The sequence below is a fragment of the Ceratotherium simum genome, chromosome 3, assembly GCF_057802395.1.
Source record: "Ceratotherium simum simum isolate JZ-2026a chromosome 3, ASM5780239v1, whole genome shotgun sequence".
NCBI classification, from domain to species: Eukaryota; Metazoa; Chordata; class Mammalia; order Perissodactyla; family Rhinocerotidae; genus Ceratotherium; species Ceratotherium simum.
In genome coordinates, this window is record NC_141902.1 from 17,761,336 (window position 1) to 17,779,289 (window position 17,954).

General features: G+C 33.2%; 1 protein-coding gene across 3 annotated transcripts in view; it reads left to right on the top strand.

Moving 5' to 3' along the window:
* The window catches only part of STRN3 (striatin 3), a 105,920-nt gene that overhangs the window by 62,536 nt on the left and 25,430 nt on the right, over positions 1 to 17,954 (top strand). For 2 of the 3 annotated variants that reach the window (XM_004421142.3, XM_014780433.2), the window contains exons 6-8: positions 4,195 to 4,324; positions 5,556 to 5,697; positions 11,151 to 11,261. In XM_004421142.3, the coding sequence (XP_004421199.1) occupies positions 4,195 to 4,324; positions 5,556 to 5,697; positions 11,151 to 11,261 (383 nt within the window). The remainder of the gene's footprint in view (positions 1 to 4,194; positions 4,325 to 5,555; positions 5,698 to 11,150; positions 11,262 to 17,954) is intronic. The other variant, XM_004421143.3, reaches the window with a different exon arrangement.

The window sequence follows — 17,954 nt, forward strand, 5'->3', positions numbered from 1 at the left end:
AGGTTTTTTTATCCATTATGGTAAGAAAACATGAGATTATACCCTCTTAACAAATTTTTAAGTGTACAGTGCAGTATTGTTAACTATAAGCACAATGTTGTAGAGCACAGCTCTAGAACTTTTTCATCTTACATGACTGAAACTCTATACCCATTGAATAGCAACTCCCTGTGTCCTCCTCTCCCCAACCCCTGGCAACCACCATTTGACATTCTGTTTCTGTGAGTGGCTACTTTAAATAGTTCATATAAGTGGAATCATGCAGTATTTGTCCTTCTGCAACTGGCTTATTTTGCTTAGCATAACGTCCTGAAGCTTCATCAGTGTTGTAGCATATGACAAGATTTCCTTGTTTATGGCTGAATAATATTCTATTGTATATGTATACCACATTTTCTTTATCCATTCATTCATCCACAGAAGTTTAGTTAATAGTTGTTTTTAATTAAAGCTGATTTCCTTCTTAATGAGCTACTTATATATTTCGAGTCTGCACTAATGTAGATGTGTATGGTTCAGCTATTATCAGGGCCTTTGAAAACCCCTAGAAATAAGAAAATGATCTAACATGTTGATGGAGATTTCAGCAAAAAGATGTTTATCACATTCTTATTTATAATAGTAAAAAAATTAGAAGCAGTCTTAACGTTCAATAGTAGAGGAATGGTAAATTTTTGCTCATATTATTAGAGGCAGTATGCTTAATGGTTTAGAATGTGAATTCTGAAGACAGACTAACTGGGTTAGAATCCTAGCTTTACCACTTACTAGCTGTGACTTTGGGACAGTGCTTTACCTTCTTGTGCCTCAGTTTTCTCATTTGTAAAATGGTGGTGATAGGTTTGATGTACAGAAGAAATGAATTAATGTAAAGCATTTAGAACAATAGTTGGTACATAAGTGTCAACTGTGATGAAATATTGTGTATCCAGTTGAAGTGTGACCCAACCAAGAATAATGTTTACTAGATTCTGCTGAGTGAATGTCACTGTTGTGTTTCTTGGTTTATTGTAGGGGGATGTTTTGGGTGCATCATATCACAGAGCATCCATTTTATGAGGATTCATTGGGGATAGAGTTCTCTTAGATCTTATAGCTGGGGAGAGCTCTGTTACTTCTTAGTAATTAGTCTGATTTACCTTTGAACCTCCAGTAGTTGCTCCCTTTCTCTTTTTACTTTGTTTGGAATCTCGCCACATTTGTGCCCCCCCCCCCCCCCCCCCGCATGGTCCACAATGAGATCTGTTTTCTTCTGCTGTTCAGCTTTTTTGGTATGTCAGCAGCTGGTCTTCTGTCCCTTCCAGGCAAGTTATTGAAATTGATCATATTAATAGAAAAGACCTAATGATACTGACAGTTGGGATCTGCCAGTGAAATGGCTGGGTCTCTGTCCTTGATGCGGAAGTGAAGCCAGCTGCTTGACAAGCCTCACCCCTATACACAATACATCCAGTTAGCTTTTTGGTGCCTTGCTCTTAAATGTGAACACTTAAGGGGAAAGACTTGAATATGAAAATTGGAGACCAAAGGAACCAAACAAAATTAAAAAGTGTGATGGAAATAATTTCCATGTGAAACTTGGAAGATGAGGTTAAAAGACTCCCAGAAAAGGGAAAAGAGAAAGCAGGACTGAAAAGACAGGAAAATTCGGGAGGGCCAGCACCTGACTAGGAGTTTCAGAAAGAGAGAACCGGTAAAATGGTGTTGAAAAGATAATTAAAGTAGTAATAAAATTTTCCAGATTATATTTACAGAATATATTTCCAAAGATGTTTGTTTCTAGATTGAAAAGATTCCCCCCAAGTACACTGTAAAATTAATTTTCAAAAGATCCATACAAAGGCCATAATCATGAACGCTTAAAAGAAACGTCTCAAAAGAAACAGCATGTTAGCATGCAAATAAGGTGAAGTCTCAGACCCTTCATATCCATGGTTGCTTTAACTTTCATTTTCCTAAAGACTGTTGATGTTGAGCATCTGTTTATGCCATCCACATATGTTTTGATACAGTCTGTTTGAATAATTTCTCCATTTTTTATTTGTTACTTTTGAGATTTAAATATTCTTTATATATTCTGCACACAAGTCCTTCATCATATTTGTGACTTGCAGATATTTTGTCCCAATCTGTAGGCTTCTCTTTAAATTCTTTTAACAGCATCTTTCAAAGAGCAGAAGTTTCTGGGCTGGCCCAGTGGCGTAGTGGTTAAGTTTGTACACACCGCTTCTGGTGGCCTAGGGATCGCAGGTTCGGATCCTGGGCTCAGACCTATGCATCGCTTATCTAGCCATGCTGTGGCAGGCGTCCCACATAAAGTAGAGGAAGATGGGCATGGATGTTAGCCCAGGGCCAATCTTCCTCGGCACAAAAGTGGAGGATTGGCAACACGTGTTAGTTCAGGGCTACTCTTCACCAAAAAAAAAAAACCAAAAAACAAAGAGTAAAAGTTTTTTTTGTTTTGTTTTGTTTTTTTGTGAGGAAGATCAGCCGTGAGCTAACATCCATGCCAATCCTCCTCTTTTTGCTGAGGAAGACTGGCCCTGAGCTAACATCCGTGCCGATCTTCCTCCACTTTATGTGGGATGCCGCCACAGCATGGCCTGACAAGCGGTGCGTTGGTGTGCACCCGGGATCCGAACCCGGGCCGTCAGCAGCAGAGTGCGCACACTTAACCGCTAAGCCATGGGGCCGGCCCAGTGTAAAAGTTTTTAATTTTGAGAAGTCTTATTCACCAATTCTTTCTGTTATGGATTGTGCTCTGTGTGACTTTTAAAGCCATGTACATGTATTACTGTGATCAAATAAAATATTAAAAACTTAAAAGGGCAGTTCTTACTTTAGAGACAGAAATTTCTATGCAAGGGACAACAGTACTTAATTTATCAAAGTTCAAAACAAAATTGTCACATCTTAAATTTACTGTTTTCTATTTTTCTGTCGTTGATGTGCCAATTTTGTCGAATATTTTCTTTGCCTTTCATTTAATCCCCAATTATTGCGACATATTATAAATGTTGAGCTGGAAAGTGTGTGTTTTGTTATTGTGGTAGGTTTGCATTTGTTTTTACTAATTTGCATTTGGAAAAACCATCTCTTTCTACATTTAGATTTTATGTGGGTCCTTAAACAATATGCCGGATTGGGCAGAGTATAGTAAACCTGTTAAACCTTATGGCATATTAAAGCGCTATTAAAAAATAGTTTGAATTGTATTATGTCCTTGATTTGGACAAATAGAACCAATCAGAGAGGGAAAAAACTCTAAATTTAGATTACTGTTCTGTTTGTTACTGTGTTCTCTCTCCTAATATTGGTAAGGACATTTGACATCATGTAGTTCAACTCCCACAGTTTACAGAAAAGAAATTGAGGCCAAAAGGTTTAAGTGACTTGGCCAAATTCAGGCAGCTAGTTAGTGGAACAGCAGAGACTTTCGTTTCAAGTCTACAGTGAGCTGAAATTTCTACTGTTCTGTTACTACCTCTGTCGGTAGACATTTAAACAACTATTTGAAAACTCTTTTTTGTACATAGTGTACATTCAGATTATAGTTGAAAAAATGACGTCATGAGTAAATAAAAACAGATTATCACTATTACCTATTAAATGAGTGGTTCTGAAAAACTTGGAAGTATTTCTTTAGTATATTAAGAGTCTCATTTTCTAGGTAAGAAAATCTGTGAAATGAATTGGAATGTTCTATATCTGATTTACCATAACTTTAAATCTGGGCAGCCTGATAAATTAAAGTTTGGTTTTAGTCCTCAAACATTTGGGCCAAGCTGTAAGAGAGGTTGTAGAGCTATAAGAAATGCTAAGTTTAATTCGCTTGCTTATTTTGTTTATTAAGTTTAATTATGTTTATTACGTTTGCTTATTAAGTTTAATTCGATGGCTTTATTTTGAGAAATGATAGCACATTTGAGTGTCTAATACTATAGGATTTTATTTTGATGCAGTAATTACTTGCAATGTTTTGGACAATCAGCAGAGAACAATCACTTTAACCATAGACCATAAGTAATCTTTCAGACGTTCTTTTCTTGGGTAAAATATTTAGGCATTACATTCTAAGTAGGTTGTCGTTTGAATCTCTATTCTCCCTTTAAGTACTGTGTCAAAATAGGAACCAGAAAGAAATATTAGAATTAACCGTGGAATATTTGGATTCATCTTTTTCTCCCCTTACAGGCCCTCTGGTGATGTTCTTGAGACATTCAATTTCTTAGAAAATGCTGATGACAGTGATGAAGAAGAGGAAAATGACATGATTGAAGGCATCCCAGAGGGAAAGGACAAACATCGGATGAATAAACACAAAGTAGGAACTTGATTTTCTATTCTTATTAGCTAAAATGTATACATATACTCATGTATTTGGGCTAGAAATTTTCAAGATGTCTTAAATTACATTGGAAGTGATTGATCATTTTTTATTTTATCATGTCACTTGCAAGTTTTATATACTCAGTTCTTATTGACTTACCCACATATAGTAGAAATTATCATTTGCTGTATTCACTAAATGGCAAGAAAGGGTCTGTTTTTATAGGACTAGTCCAGTGGTTTGAAACGTTTTTAAAAAAGCAACACCCCCTCCACTCATGCCACAATTAAGAATCACTGCTGAAGTCTGTCTCTTCGTGTGCAGTAAACAGGTGATAAATTAACTGAAACTGCAGTGGGGACACTCCCACCTGGGGTGAGGGAGTAAACCACGGATTTTAAATGTATGTGTGAATCTTTGGTAAGGATTAAAAAAATTTACTTTTGCTCATAAGCTAAGAAACAGGTTTATCTGTTTTAATGATGATGTAGGTTAGCTATAGGAGCAAAAGTAGATTGGATGATGCATTTGTGAATTATCATAGTAGTGTACAGAATTTCAAGTATGTAAAAAAAAAAAAAAAAGTGGATAGGTTCAGTTGTTCTTTAGGATGTTACAGTCACGTGAGAAAAATGCCAGTGTTCTCAAAAGCTTCCAGTGTGTAAAAGCAGATTTCGGCCTTTCTGCCACATTTCATATGTGTAACATACTCACGTGTGTAATATGAGTGAATAGAGATTCTGATCCTTTTCTGTTTTTTTGTTCTGGGAGGTAAAGCGCTATTATAATTACCACAGCTATTGACTTAACAGTAGTTAATATCCTTCTTAGCTGTGCCATATCCCTATGAGTTACGGATTACATATGCCATTCTCAGTGAGGTCAGTTCAACACAGTGTATCAGAATGTGCATGAGTGAATGGATCTTTAATAGGAGTAACTGAATCTGTCATAATTAAAGAAGTCAACTGTTCTTAACGATTAGCATAATGGTTCTTACTACCACATTACTTGCATCACATCTTACAACAGTCTTCATACAGCACTGTTGAGAACCATTTATCTAGGGTATAATTGGGGATTAGTGAACTACATGGAAAATCTAAAATTTTGTATCTAAGTGATTTAAAAATGGGAGTACAAATGTAAAGATAATTGTGTGAAAACATAGGATCCCTTTAAAATTTAGGATAAAAGTAATTCTTCGCTTATGTTCCATTTACAGATAGGTAATGAAGGTTTAGCTGCTGACTTAACTGATGATCCTGATACTGAGGAAGCACTTAAAGAATTTGATTTTTTAGTGACTGCTGAAGATGGTGAAGGAGCTGGAGAAGCGCGAAGTTCAGGAGATGGTACAGAATGGGGTAAGGTGATAGGAAATGTGGGGATGGGAGAACATCTAGCCCTTAAATATTATATGTGGAATGTGTGTATCTGAATGTATGGTGGCAATTAAACTGAGAGCAAGAGGAAGTGGTATTGAATAATTTCAGAGTGTTTTGCACCAATTTATTTATATTTGGTGACTAAATTGTTTAATATATGGCTTTTGGTAGATTTTGATTTTTGAAATTTGATTTAAAGTTGAAGCATTTAGTCAATTTAGAAATCCAATTCCTTTCTTCTTAGCATATTTTTTTTAAAAAGCATGTATACGGTTTTAAACATTTCCATTATTTAGTTTGGTAATGAATTTAGGTTTCAAGAAGGCTTAATTTTTTCAGTACGCTTGTATGTTTGTATGGTGTTATTGTATGGTGTTTTAGTATGTTTGTATGGTGTTATTTGACTTATTGCCAGGAAATAATAAAGCTACTAATCCTGAATTGTAGCTCTATATTAAACAAGATTTAGTGAAAGTATTAAAGTTTATTACATATAATATTCAGTGTGCAAATGTTAGGGCCTAGCCTTTGGAAATGGTATGTAATGCTAATAATAATCCAGCCAGAACTAAAAGGGAGAAAACACAGTTCTATTTTACAGGGTTAAAAACTTCATTAGAAAGTAAAATAAAAGTGTAAAAAATATTTTTAGATAATAGCTGAGGACCAGTATATTGTTCCTATTAAATATGTTCATTCAATCATCTTTTAATATCAGCAGGTTATCTGGTAGGTAGAACTCAAATTGTGTTTACAGAGCTTTATTGGAGGAGGTTACTAAGTACCTTAATGCAGTTTCACATGAACACTAAAGTAGCTTAGTTACTAGTAAGAGGAATTATCACTAGACCTCTTAAAACTACTTTGGTGATAGGAAGCACACTTGGATTTAAAAAATGCCTTATTTACATATTGAAACTGAATATTGGTAATTTTAGCAAGAGACACAAAACCTAATAGGTAATATATTTATTGACTATCTTGATACAAATCGAGTACTTAAAAGATCCAAATTTTGCTGCCAGCTTTCTCATTATTTATAATTCTCAAGCATTGGTTTCAAACCTTCACTTCTCTCCTCTGAGTGGAAAGAGAAGAGGCACGTTGATTGAAAGTATGAAAAAACTCCACAATTACTTTCTAGACTTTGAATATACATTTTTGTATTTATTATTTGAAAATGGCTATATTCTAGAAGTTTACCCTTTTTAAGAATTAGCCTTGCTCAGGAGAAACGATAAAAATATGCAAGTTTTCTTTTAGCTTCTCTGTATAACCCATTCAACATTGGAAATACCTTATTTTTTTTCCAATAATTTCTAAAGTACTATTTATTTTTTTCTGGATTATTTTATAATTATATAAATATATAATTATTTTATAATTCATGTATGTTTTAGGAGATTTAGAACCCACAAATACATGTGAAGAAGAAAATTAAAAATCACCTATAATGCTACTATGTAGAGAGAACCATGGTTAACGTTTATATAAATATATATATTGTTATTTTTTTATTTTTTTATTATTATTATTATTTTTTTGTGAGGAAGATCAGCCCTGAGCTAACATCCATGCCAATCCTCCTCTTTTTTTTTCTTTTCTTTTTTTTTTTTTGGCTGAGGAAGACTGGCCCTGGGCGAACATCTGTGCCTATCTTCACTTTATATGGGATGCGGCCACAGCATGGCCTGACAACCGGTGCATCCGTGCGCGCCTGGGATCCGAACCTGGGCTGCCAGCAGTGGAGCACACGCACTTAACTGCTACACCACGGGGCTGGCCCCTATATCTTTATTTAACAAAGGATTTTGCTGTGTGCTGTTTTATAACTCACACTTTTCACTTAATATATTATTTTTCTGCAACATCATTTTAAATAGCTGCATAATATTCTGTATGTTCCATTATTTATTTAACCAGGGCTCTACTGATGCATATTTAGGTTTTCATTAAAAAGGATCAAAAGTGGTTTTCGAACATCTGTATAGCTAAATCTTGGCACATAGCCATTCGTCTTTCCTTCCCCTAAAATTGCTGGAAGTTTAATTGTCAGTCAAAAGAATATACAAAAATTTCAGGAAGTTAATTTGTATAAAATGGCATTGTTTCTTTAAAAAGTAACATTATGAACAATTGATTGGTCTTCTGTCCAAAGACTTTTGACTATAGAGCAGAGTTTCAAGAGAGGACCTAATTAGTGAATGACAACTGTCAATACTTTGTTTCCTTTACTATTAATATTTGAGAGTGGCCTGAATCTCTTTGTGTAAGTGGAAGTAACGGACAGTCTCTTCCACCCAGATGAGACAGATGAGACTGAAACAACTTGAAAGCATTTTCAGTTCTTGAAAAGGAAAAGGACTCTTTTAAGAACAAAATGGTTCAAGTAGTTTTTTTCCTTAAGAAATGAAAACTGTTGAAAGATATATATGCAGTGTTTCTGAATTGATCATTTCTACTCAACAGGTGTCACATTCAGTTTTTCCAAAACAAAGAGGATGGATATACAAACACTCCTTTATATCTATTTAATTCATTTACTTAAAATTTAGTTATAAATGGGAAGATGGTGGTTTTCAGATTTAATTTGTTGGGTAAAGGATACAGATTTTTTTTTTTTTAAATAGTCTGTCCTAATGAAACATATCCCAGTACCTCACCCACGTTGGATAATCTGTGTTATTTTTTATTTTGTGTACTAGCAATCTGCTCATATATCTTTAATTTTGCTCATATATCTCTTTTATTCTATGAAACCACTGCTTTTTAGAAAGCTTTGAAATTCTTCTGTCATCTACGTTAGATAGTCTGAGTTTAATTTTAGTAGTTTTTAGTTCTTCTCATAATCAAAAATATTAGTGGACATTTCTTCATTTTGCTGTTTCTCTCATGGAGATTAAGCATTTTAAGGATGTTTAGTTATTTTCTCCTACACTTTGAAACTGTGATCTGTGGTAATTTATAAAACTACAAAATGCAATTAGTACCTGAATGTTTGTATTTAAATATAATGGATAAAGTACTGAATATTTGCATAAAGTTAGTTATCAATTTATGCTACATTAAGTAGATTTGTATAAATCCTCTGCTTTGGTAGTTAGAATTACCATAATAGAATTTTATGTTTTTGTGAATTTTAGTTGTCATGGGTCAATTTTTTTGTGCATGTTTGTGTTTTCTTTTAAACAAGAAAGTTCCCATAACTGATTCAACCTCATTTCTCGGTATTTTTTCCCCTAGATTTTTTAAAAACAGAATTAATATGTAGAAGATTATGCTGCCTCTTCCCTTTTGCTCTTAACTATTCCTTATAAGCAATATCAAAATCAGCTGTTACTTCCCAGGCAAGTTTCAGGATGTTTTTGTGCACATATGCATTCACCAACCTGTTCTTTGCACTGCCTGAGTTTACCTTTGTTTTCTAGACTGGAGGTTATCTTGCAAGTAATATTTGTTTTTTTCTTTAAGCTTATCCTTTTTTATTCCCTTTTGCTTTTCCACTTCACTACCCTTGCTACTTTAGTTAGAGCTATTCACAGCTTTATTTTTTCTACAAGGGTCTTTTTAAAAAACTGTTTGGCTGTCTTACTGAGTTTTTCTGTCATATCTCATTTCCTGTATAAAGTTTATACCACTTAAGTTCTTTTTGTTACTATGAGATTTAAAAAGTAGTTTCTCAAAATGTGTCAATTTGTCTTGCTTTAAGTAGTCACTTTTAAAAATGAGAATTGTTAACTTTTTTAAGATAAGTGCAAATGATTGATTCTTTAGATTACATTTTTTTCTTGGAGTATTCAATAGATTGACAGAACAATTCCTGATATAGCATAGTTTTCAGGAAACTTCATGATTAGAGTACATGAAAAGTGAATTTTCTCTTTAAATCATTATTACAACCATATTACAAACGGTATTACAGTTTGCAGATTTGACAGATAATCTTGTGTGTCAATTTCAGTCCTGAGCAACCTGTTTTCAGGTAATTCAAGTCAGCAAATTAACTTAAAGCTTTGAATTTAGCTTTTTACATACCATAGGTATATAGATAAGGGAGAAAGTGATAACAATTGTCGTAGGAAAGACCCAAGATACAGTAAATAATTGAATTTCTATGTGCCATTCATATGAGAAGTTTCTTATGTTTACTACATATAGCAATCTAAAAGGAAAAAAGGCTTTTTTATGTCTACTGTATAGATTAAGTCGCTGAGGCGTAGGAGGGTTACAAGACTTGTGAGCCCGAATATAATGAGTTATCAAAAATTTAACAAGTATATTTTCCCTAAAATCTCACTGTTCTGTCAGTCCTATGGACTGACTTAGCCTATGTGCTTTGGTATAATTTTTATTTAATAACAAAGTTATATAACCTCCTAGTTGTTATTCTGTGACAGTGTTAAACTTCCTAATACATGGCTGTTTTAAAACTAAACAAAGGAGGGAAAAACCCTTAATACTTAAAATAATTCTAATAGACTTATTTTTATACTGCTTCTTTTTAATGCTGTTTTTCCTCTAGTTTACTATAGAGTAAATTTTTTCCAGGCACAAGTATTTACTTAAAACAAATATGGATTTCTTATTAAGCTAAAATAGCTGATGTGTCATCTTTAGCAGATGTACAGCAATGTATGTTTTCACTTGTCCATGCTTGTCACTGCTTTTATCGCACCCTAAAAAAAAATCAACTCAAAAAATTCTTCAGTGGAATTTGTTTTGTTTTTTTGGTTTTTTTTTTTTTTTTTTTTTTTTTTTTTGCTAATCTTAGTTGTAAACCAATGGAAGAAGGTAATGAGATGTTGAACTGTTTGGGTGGGGCGGGGGTAGAGTTGGGATTCTCTGAATGCTTTGTATGGATTATTTGAGACATTGTATTTTGGAACTATATGTCTGTATTATATTGGACTAGAATGCCTCTCCATTAGTACACTTATCCTGTGCATGCAGAATCAGTGTGACAGAAGGTGCATGAAGATTTTCATCAATAGAATGGCACTGACGTTTCCAGCTTGCACTTTTACGAGTAGTTTGCATGTAATTCATTCATTTGCTTTTATGATGCTGGCTGAATAGGTTTTTATTAACGTTTTTATAAAGATGCAGTGATCTATTTTTTATAACATTAGATTTCTAATGTCAGTCCATTGAAGGAATATCAGTTTTGAAAGAATAATAACCTTCAAATTTGCGATTCATAGAAATGAAGCGCCATGTAACTGTTGTTAGTATTAAATGTTTAGAAACTTATGAGATGGGCATTTAGAGTCTGAGTTGTGAATATCAAAACTGAGACTGCACCTTTAAAGTATTTTGAGTATATGCTGTTAGTACATTTTTATTATGATTATGTAAAGCTATAACAGTTTACTGCCAACAGCTTGCATTGCCAACTGCTGATTCTTTTTCTTTTAATAATATGCTGCATGTAGATAAAGATGACCTCTCCCCAACTACTGAGGTTTGGGATGTAGACCAGGGACTAATAAGTAAACTGAAGGAACAGTACAAGAAGGAACGAAAGGGGAAGAAAGGGGTGAAGAGTAAGTGCAGATTCTATTATAATTTTTGTATACAAATCTTTGAGAAAAAAATTCTTCGATTCTGTTTTGTGTACTTTTGTTTGTTTCATAAAGGGGGCAACTAAGTTTAAACTTTGTTGTATAATTGAAATTTACTTGAATATAATTTAGTATGTATTATTGATCAAGTGAAAAATCATTTTAAGTATGTGGATAAGGATGAAGGAAAGATTTCAAGGTTTTTTTTTAAGTTTTAAAAAGTTTGCCAAATTGTAAGGAATGTTAGCCTTGGAATTAAAAATAATAGAAATTTGTTCAAAAGGGAGGAAGTATAAATTTCCCTATTTTGATAGGATATTATAGCTATAACCAGCTCATATCCAGTTTACATTTCTTAGTTTGGGAATCCTGAAATACAGTGACTACGAAAGCCCCTTCCGTAGGTTCTGCTTTCTGGCCTTAATCCAACCATAAACAGTAACAGCAGCAAAAAATCTCTCCTGGGTAGTATTTTCTTGGCTGCTCTGTTGCAGGAATGCCAAAGGAGAGGGTAGTGGCGGCAGTAGGGTTTGTTTGGTCAATAGCTAAGTGTCTTTTGGTGTTGCAGTGTATTTTTCACTATGTTAGATCCTGACCAATGAACTGTAAAAGTATAAGAAGTAATCCGTTTCCATTTTGTGAATAAAATCTTAAAACAGCCACATGAAAATCTTCTTCAGATCTATGTGTAGTAAATGGAGAAACTTGAAAATTGTTTTTGGGAAACTTTATTTTGAATTGGCCATTGATTTCTGCTAGTCTCACTTTTTTTGGCTAAGTCAGAAAGAAAACAGGGGATGACAAAGGCAAAAACCATACCGGCATTCTTTCATTTTCCTTTCTCTGGGGACATTAGTTTATAAAATGGCAGGTGTAGTGGAAAAGGGTGTAAATTTCCTTCAGTAAAGCATTTTTTGAATGGTTTAATTTATTGTGGAGACTAATAAACTGTGGAGTTTTGGGGGTTTTATCTGTTACTCAGTTTTCTTTTATAACTTTATGCTAATTTATGTTATTGCATGTGAATAAAAAGACAGACTATTCTTTAAGAAGTTTCAGGCTGTATGGTGTGAACTGCTTATTGTATTTAAAAAAATTTAGTGCTGGGCAAGGGCTGTGTTCAGCTCTAACATCACTTACCTATATAATTCATGCATGTTGAGTATAAAAGTACTTTTGCATGATTGCCTATTTTAATGTAGACACAATGATATTAGAATTTTAGGATTTAGGTCTTTTTTTTAAGAAATGAAGTAGTTTATTTTAATATTAGATTACTTATTTTATGTATGTTTTTCATAAACTGTCTTATCTGTTGAAGGTTTCTTTAGAAAATGTTATATAATGTTGCTTTTAGTTTAAAATATAAATATCCCATTTTTTCCTCATAGAATATGATTAGATCTATACCTTTTTGAGGTTTAGAGATCTTACGTTTTTGAGGTCAACTTAAGGTTTTTCTTAGTTGTAGGGTTTTTTTTTTTTTTAGTGAGGAAGATTTGCTCTGAGCTAACATCTGTTGCCAGTCTTCCTCTTTTTTATTTTTTCTTTGCTTGAGGAAGACTAGCCCTGAGCCAGCATCTGTGCCAGTCTTCCTCTATTTTGTATGTGGGTCGCCACCACAGTGTGGCCTGACGAGTGGTGTAGGTCTGCGCCGGGATATGAACCTGTGAACCCAGGCCGCCAAAGTGGAGCGTGCCGTACCTAACCACTATGCCACAGGGCTGGTCCCAGTTGTAGGTTTTAAATTTTCCTAAAAAAAGTTTTTGGTTTTAAAAAGATACCTGTTTAATTAAAGAAATATTAGAAACAGGTGAACTGAAACTAAAATCAAATCCCCATAAAATTTTAATTTAATTCATTTTCTTTAATAAGACCATAGTATGCACAGTTTTATTTGCCTACAGTTCATAGAAAACATCATTTCATGTCAATAAATATCCCTCTGTATAACATGTTTTCAATTTTTTTTTAAACCAAGCTACCCTGTTGTCAAAAAGAATTTGGAGAACCTAATATGTGAAGTGGGCAATAGGGCACTGCTATGATTAAATCAGGAGCCGGGGGCCCTTGGAGCCGTGGCTTGAGGCTCTCATGTTTTGAAACTATTTTATTTTCTAGATGTGTACTGTATTATTCAGCCAGCCCTCTTTAATTTTGATTTTGTATCTGCTTTTTCAAAAATTGAACTAACTTTGTTTATATAATCATAAAAATAACACATCCTTGTTATTCAGACAATATAAGAAGTATATAGAAACAAAGAGTAAAAATTGCTGCAGTCCTACTACTTAGAGATTAATATTTGACATATATCCTTCCGACTTTTTCTAAATGTCTTTATATGTAAACCTGCTTTTTAATTTTTCAACAAGAATATCATTATATTTTTAACTCATTTTTTCTTAGTTTCATAGTAATCTAAATAAAATATAATTTTTTTAATAATTTTTTTTATTTATTTTTTTTCCCCCAAAACCCCAGTAGATAGTTGTATGTCATAGTTGCACATCCTTCTAGTTGCTGTATGTGGGACACGGCCTCAGCATGGCCAGAGAAGCGGTGCGTCGGTGGGCGTCCGGGATCCGAACCCAGGCCGCCAGCAGCAGAGCGCGAGAACTTAACCGCTAAGCCACGGGGCCGGCCCCTAAAATATAATTTTAATGGTTACATAGTATTACATTTTGTGGATTTAATTTAGCCTCCATTAGTTAAACCTTTAGATTGTTTCTAATTTTTAATGTTTTTGTAAACATTAGTGTGTTTAAGGTTACCTGTGTATGTAGATATAAAGATGAAGTTTCCAGCAAAGTGTCTCAGGAATGAATAATTAGGAATAATAAATTATGTTTCTTTTTACACTTTATTTGTGAATTTAGAGAAATAAAAACTTTTTGCTCTTGAATCAGTATGAAAATGTTGGCTCTAAATCCCTGCCATGAGGATAAAACTTAAGGAAATAAAAAAAAAATTTTTTTTTTGATTGATGGATCATAAATTTCTAATGGTCTTAATCCAGGTAGATCACCATACTAATACTAAGATACAATTTTACATGAAATGATAATTGCTGAATTTTTTTTACTTTCTTATCTGTTGCTGTTGGGTTTTAATCTGATATTTTCCAGGATGTAGCTTTGTACAAGTTAGAATAATTCATAAACTGTAGCCTTTTGATGTTTTTTTCCTTTATTTCAAAATGTGAATGAATCACACCTACTGGATCTTAGCACTAAGTTTCTACAGATTTTTTTTTCCTAGCTTCTTTGAGGGAAGAAAATTATTTGCTAACTTTACCATATGAACTTAGCAAATATAATCCAATCTGAATGGCTTTTCCTTAATGGAAAGAAAAAAATGGCAAGAATGTAAACTTTTTAACTTTTTTAAAGACTCAGCCATGATTTGACTCTTAAATGGAAAGCATTCTAAAATCAGGAGCTGAGAAGCTAATGTTGATATGTTTCCTAGCTTGTTCACTCCACTCCACCCTTCTTTTTTTCCACCTGAGGCAAAAGAAAATGACTTAAAAGTGGCAACCTTGCCTTGGATTGTAGATACAATTCAGTGTTAGTTTCTTGTTAAGTAAGATATGCTTAAGAGATGTACTTTATTAATACTTCTAAAAGTCAAGACCGTGAAACTCAAGAGCCTTGATGCAGTTATTTTGGTCTCAGACTTCCAAAGGGTTAAACTTCCTTTTCCTTTTAACTTTTTATTTTGACATAATTTTAGACTTAAGGAAAAGTTGCAATAATAGTACAAAGAATCCCAGGTTCCCCAAATGTTTATATTTTACCACATTTGCTTTATCCTTTTCTCTCTGTAAATATATACATTTATTATTTTGAACAGTTCAGAAAACTGAGTAAGTTGTAGACATGTTGCTGCTTAAATACTTTAGTGTATGTTACCTGACCACGAAGACATTCTCTTACGTGACCAGAGTACAATGATGAAAACCAGGAAATTAGCGTGATACAATAGTGTTATCTAACCTGAAACTCAGTTTTCTTTCATTTTTAAATAATTTCTAAGCTTTCTGTAATTGGGAAAGGGAATGAGGGGGAGGTTAAATTTATTTTTTGTTACAATCTTGGTTGGGTAGGATTTTTCTAGCTTTCCATGGTCTCTATTTTTGCTATATTTTATATCTCAGTAAAAACATGTAAATAAATAACAGTTAAAAATCACACAGTGGGTAGCATCTGAAATAAGTATGAAGCATCTGAAATCTGGAACCTTTATTTAGAATGTGAAAGAGGAGTTTAAAATCTGTTAAGACTGCCTTTTGATATTTCTCTGTTTTAGTTTTTCAGCCTGGAAAGTTTAAATTGTGGATTGTAATATGTGTTCCTTTGATAGATGCTCTTGCTCTTATGGCTTATTGTTACTCCTATGCTATTTTATACCTATAAAATTAAGGTTTATTAATAAAGAAGGTTAGATTATTTCATGTCTTACTTGAAAAGATATATAGGCTTTCCCCATTTCAAAGATTCACATTCTGAGAATATGTGTATTTACAGTTTTGGTTCTTAGTGGATGGACTTGTCTTAATTTTCCTAATTATTCTCATTTATCCTAACCTTCCTGTCTTTTCCATGTATAGAAGATGATTTGTCATTCCCCTTTTCTTTACTAGAGTTATAGAACTGCTGTACATCTTCCGACTTGATTATCAGTACTTTGGAACAAGGAAGTCTTAACTTTTTCAATATTTCTTTTAATAGAAATTATAAGTGAGCATCCCTGGATCATTTTCTAGTTTTCTTTTTTTTTTTGGAGTGAGGAAGATTGGCCTGGAGCTAACATCTATTGCCATTCTTTCTCTTTTTTTGCTTGAGGAAGATTGTCCCTGAGCTAACATCTGTGCCAGTCTTCCTCTATTTTGTATATAGGACGCCACCACAGCATGGCTTGACCAGTGGTGTGTAGGTCCGTGCCCAGGATCTGAACCTGCGAACCCGGGCTGCTGGAGTGGAGCGAGTCAACTTAACCACTAAGCCACTGGGCCGGACCCTTTTCTTTTTCCTTTTTTAAAGTTTCCTATTAATATTTGTCATTTGCTATTCCAGATCCAAAATGATGAACTGTCACCAGGAAATTTAATAGTTTTGTAAAGTGTGACTTTAGTTCAAATATCTGTATATTAGGCATTTTAATACATTTAAGGAGAAATTATTCTTTTGTAGCAATAACTTTCAGTAGGCTTTTAAAAACAGCTTGGCACGTAGTATAAAATATCTCTGATGATCAAGCTGCTTCTATTTAGGAGAGAGTATAAATTTTAAGAGCCTAAAACAGTTCAATATTCTTGCTCCTACATCAAATGGAAGACAAAAACACAATTCTTTCGTAGCCAGGGATATTATTTTCAGCTAAGACATGCAGTTTGATATTTCCAGCTTTAATTTCACACTTTTAAAACAGACCATTCAGTGCTTCAACTCAGATTTCTTTGTTTCTTTTTCTCTCCCCTAAGAAAATATCTTAATTTAGGCATTTTGACAAGAGTCAGAGAGAAACAGATTGATGCCTTTACAATCAGTACACTTTTTTAAACTGCAGGATCGCTTCACTTTGCAGCTAAACTAGTTGTTTTTTCTTAATATTGTATTGTCATTTTTTTTAAGATGACAGTTGTCATGTGAAAGCTTTATTACAATTTAGAATGATAGAAAATAGATCTAACAAACATGACATAACTAAATCTTTATTCTAAAATAAACTTATCTTTTCAGATTGCCTGCTAATCGTTGGTTTCACTTCAGAATATAAGATTGATTAACAAATCAATCTCAAATTGATTAACATTTGAGAAAGGAAAAACATTAGATTCAGTAAAAAAAGTACCGTTTTACTTACAATAATGCAGAGTACAGACAGCTAAATTTTGTATGTCATGAGTGTGTGTGTTTGTAAGTATGGATTTAAAAACACTAACACCACAGTCGTCAGTCCATAGTTTGGCTTACATATGGCATAGTTAGTATGTTTTTCATTGTCCCATAATCTATTTAGAGGATTATGCATTTGTATAGACTTGGTGGTCATGGTTAGGAGGGTGGTTTTATGATTTGTAGTGGTAAGAAAAAGTTTTTCTTGCTGTAAAAATTAGAGTATTTCTCCTCTATAGATTTCACCAATAATTGAGAATATATTTAATTAATGCTTAATGAGTCTTTAATTATGCCCTTGATTATTTTCATAATATTGTATATAATATTCTCTAACACTAATGCCATTACAATTTTCTTGCTATTGCTAATCAGACTTCAGATTTTTTTACTTGAAATTGCATTTTGTTAGATTTATTGTATTTATGATATTGGATAGATTTAGAAAGAAAATGAAGATGCATTAAATTTGCTAGATGTGAAGGTGTTATATCTGCTATAATCTTCTGGCAGTTTTTGAGAAATTAGACTTAAAGCAGGGATGTTCCATCTTTTCTTAAATTTGGCACTATGCCACACAGAAATTAATGTTTGGAGTATGCACAAAAAAATGTAATAATAATTATATAATTTGGGATCCTCAGTTTGAACGATAACTTTCATGTTGTCTCCTACTTTCCTTGTGTTCACATTATCTGTAGTGACAAAACTGTTTCTTGTCTTTATTATATTTGACATTAGCTATCATATGATGAAATTATAAAATAATGTCCAA